The sequence below is a fragment of the Gavialis gangeticus genome, unplaced genomic scaffold, assembly GCF_001723915.1.
Source record: "Gavialis gangeticus isolate Ggan-Ray unplaced genomic scaffold, GavGan_comp1, whole genome shotgun sequence".
In the NCBI taxonomy this organism is placed as follows: domain Eukaryota; kingdom Metazoa; phylum Chordata; order Crocodylia; family Gavialidae; genus Gavialis; species Gavialis gangeticus.
Window position 1 is genome coordinate 39,905,572 of NW_017728998.1, and position 3,987 is coordinate 39,909,558.

At 46.8% G+C, this 3,987-nt stretch overlaps 1 protein-coding gene across 1 annotated transcript in view; it reads right to left on the minus strand.

Moving 5' to 3' along the window:
- The window catches only part of SLC12A4 (solute carrier family 12 member 4), a 125,965-nt gene that overhangs the window by 38,709 nt on the left and 83,269 nt on the right, over positions 1 to 3,987 (minus strand). The window contains exon 4 of the mRNA XM_019505738.1: positions 899 to 1,045. Coding sequence (XP_019361283.1) covers positions 899 to 1,045 — 147 coding nt within the window. The remainder of the gene's footprint in view (positions 1 to 898; positions 1,046 to 3,987) is intronic.

Below are 3,987 nucleotides of genomic sequence, written 5' to 3' on the forward strand. Positions count from 1 at the left end.
TTTTTTTTTTTTAAAGTGGTGGGAGGCTGGGCCAGGCAGGGCAGCCATGTTCTCTCGTGGATCCTCTGGCTGTGCATGCTTCTGCCCCGGCAGAGGGAGCCACACAATGCTATGCCCTACTGTCACTTGCCCAGCCGGTGTTTGGGGGAGGTGTGATGCAGGCATGGCTTGCTCCAGGCAGCAGCAGGGAATAGCCCCCGCTCCCATGGGTGCAGCAGTGCTGGGAGCGGTGGCTCTGCCCTGCAGCTGCTCACCCCCTTCTGCCTGGAGCTGCACCCACATCCCGCTACCCGCTCTGGCTGGGCAGTTTGTCTTAGTCCCAGCCCCAATCCCTCCCTCCCCCACACCCCTTCCCTCCTCCCTCTCCCAAGCCCAACAGACTTACCAACTGGAGGCAACTGTGTCAGCTGGCTGTTTAGTCTATGGCTGAATCTCCAAAGTAGCCAAATCTTTTCTGAAGCTTTTTGGAATCAATCCAGAGCTTTCAATTGGTCTCCTGATTTGATTTGGATTCAGAGATTCAATCCCCAAATTGGGCTGAATCTCCTCTGAATCAAAGCAGCTACCAAAACTTCACACAGCCCTCACGTGTAGTTGCATTTTACAAGTTTCACAAAAGATGCATCCTGACTATGAGAGGTTTATCAGAGCCTGAGCTTGAACATCGTTTGGAAGTGCTATGAAAGCTGCCTATCTGAACAAACATTTAGCAAACAAGCTAGGGTGAGCTATTGTTTAGGGCAGGGTTTCTCTCTTATGTTGATAATCTAATTCCATTTAAGTAGTTTTGTCCTATTCTATAGGAATTCTGATTCTCTTACTGTAAACTGCCCTGAGCTTTGTAAGGAAGGACAGAACATAAATCAAATAAATAAATATGATGTGATCATATACTCACACAACAGCAGCAGATTAAGACAATCAGGAAAGACTGTAGAACACCTGCTGTTCCTACCATCCATGTCAATCGAAGGAAGAGAATAACCCCAAAAATATTCTGCATACATGGCAAGTACACTCCCATCAGGGTGCCCATGCTGGGTGACTGAAAATAGATCATCAATATTCTTTAATTAATTCAGGAGAAAGGTGTAGAACAAATGAGAAAAACTGATAGCAACTATTCAAATGGCAGTTTGCTGTGGCAGATTACTACAAACAAAAGCATAAACTGCAATGCCAGACTTCCAAAAATCTTGACATTGATCAAGCAAAAAACCATTGATCTAACTGTCACCATATTTGGATCAGGATTCCTAAAGTCAGCACTAATGAAAATCAACTGAATGTATATTTTTATTATTTGTATTGCTGTCATGCCTGGGAGCTTCTAAAATTTAATTAGACTTCACTATACTAAGCCCTGCATGAGTACAGGATGAGATGGTTTCTGCCTCCATCAAAAGTTTACACACAAGTATCACACCAAAAAAGAGATTTTTAAAGACACAACTATCAGAAGTTTTGGAAACAGTTTAGTGTGAACATACTGCACATTTTCCTGCTCTTTGGATAAGGGAAAAGGAGATAAGAATTCTGTTTAGAGCAGTGACCAGCAACATTTAAAAAGCCGTGGGCTGGAACAATCCAGCTCCAGTTTGAAGTACGCTGGGTAGCTCTGGCACCATAGAGGGAGCTTTGCCTGCAGCCAGGAAGGGGCTGGGTGACTGGGAGATATGCCTGCGCTGCTGCTGCTTCCTCCTGTGCCACTGTAGTTCCCCACCAGCTGGAAGATGATCCTTGCCACTGCTTCTCCCCATGTTCCCCTGCCTCCCAGGTGCAGAACTGCTCCTCACCAACTAGATGCTGTGCTTATACTGCAGCCAAAGAGTAGAAGGGGTGCTGAAGAAAGTGCTGGCAGCACAGATGCAGCTTCCAGCTGCATGGCATTAGCATGGACACAGGCAGAGGCAGAGCCCTGTGGCTTCACGGGCCAGATCCAGTGTATTGCCAACCCCTGGTTCAAGGTATCAAAATTAACACTGCCATTTGCAATGGCTTCATTTTCAATTACTGACAGAAAGTATTCCTAACATTAGGCAGACAAGGTTCTTTAGGTAAATCTAATATCTTTTATTAGACTAACTCAAATACAGGAGTTGGAAAAAATCTTTGAAAGCTTTCAGGCACAAACACCCTTCATCAGGCTGAGGAAGCATCTGCAGTATACTTCCTCAGCCTGATGAATGGTATTTGTGCCTGAAAGCTTGCAAGGAAGAATTTTTTCCAACTATTTGAGTTGGTCTAATAAAAGATATCAGATTTACCCAAATAATTTTGTCTGCCTATGTCCTTAGACCAACATAGCTACATCCTATACTTCCAAACATTAGTGCACCCATCCCTGACAACAATTGTGAAGTTCCAAATCCCATGAGACTTTTGCTAATGAAATTCCATGACTCTCTGGTTAATTCTGAAAGCAAAACAAAAACTCATATAAATAGCAGAAATATGAGAGGCAGCACTACTCTTCAAACGGATTCATCTCACTGCGCACATTTCCACAAATAAAACCTAAAACCCAAGTTGCACTGAGGATATTTTGCTTCCACTGAATTTCAGGAAAATTACTACAAGCACCAGTCTTCAGCTGAAGACGCAAGTGCTCAGCTGAGCTGTTATTCAGTTTCAAATGCCAGTAACCCAATACAAGTAGAAAGTTGTTCCATTAAATAAAAACAATGCATTCAAGTTATAATGGAATCAATAGCCATTACTCTACTACACCAAGGCCCTTTATATGAAGGGTAATCTAAATCCATTACTTGTACAACAACTAGTTATTGTACTGCAACTTTAACAGGGACAAAGCCTCCTGCTTTACAAAGAAATATATTGACTTTTGCTTGGAATGTAGGGAAAACCAAAAAACTGCTGTCTCATGTTGCTAAGAAATATGACCATTGTACATAAACATCCTGATTAGCAATACCTACCTTCAAGTAAAAAAAAAGGACAAAATACTATTTGCTAATGTGCTATGAGGTTCTCGGCAAAAAAAGAAAATACCACATTATTGTTTTTATCAGCTTGCTTATCTCAGTGAGGAAATAACAGGACACTTAATACTATAGGTGCACCAATATATCAGTCCATATTGGATCAGCACCAATAAAAGGAAAATTGACACTATTGGCAATCAGCTTTTTTTAGCCAGTGTAGCTGATAATGTCACCGATAAATGCCGTATGCACACGTGCAGCCGCAGCATGCATATGGCCAGGAATGTAGCCCGGTAGCTTGAAGAGCAATGTCTGGCTGGTAAGTCTGTGGGGGAAACGGACATGGGGGAGGGAAGAGGTGTGGGGGAGCAGATCAAGGTCCCCTCAGTGTGGGAGGGAGTGGGGCTGGTGAAGGTGCTGGCCATGGGACAGAGCTGCAGGCAGCTCATCTGGGGAGCACAGGAGGGGAGGGGTGGATCCCACTGCTGCACCCTCCCCTTGGGGAGGCATGAGAGGGCAAGAAGCCCACTGAAGGCTCAGGGCCAGAGGCTCAGTCCCTGGCAGGCCCGCCCCAGTGGCTCCGACAGCTGGGAATCCCAGCACACAAGGCTGCCCAGCCCCAGAGGGGAATTCTTCCCCCTCCTCCCTCTTTCCCACCGCCACGGGGCTGGGACAGGGGCCCTGTTCAGTTCTCGGAGGGCTCTTCTCCCTCCTCCTTCCCCCCACTGCAGTGGGGTGGGGAGGGGTCTCTGTGAAGTTGCCTAGTCCCAAAGGAAGGCTCTTTCCCCTGCTTCTCCCCCATCACTGCAGGGTGGGGAGTGGGGGCTGTATGGGATACTGCCCAGCCTCAGAAGCGGACTCTTCCCCCCACTCTGCCCCCACCAGGACAGGGGGAGGCTCTGTTCTATGCTGGGGGGAACTCTTCCCCCTCCTCCTACTCCCCTCATAGGGGCATTTGGAGCGCAGAGCTCAGCTGGGCAGGGTATGGGTATGTGGGCTGTAAGGGAGGGTGGGACGTGTAGAGACCCTCCCCCCCCCCCCC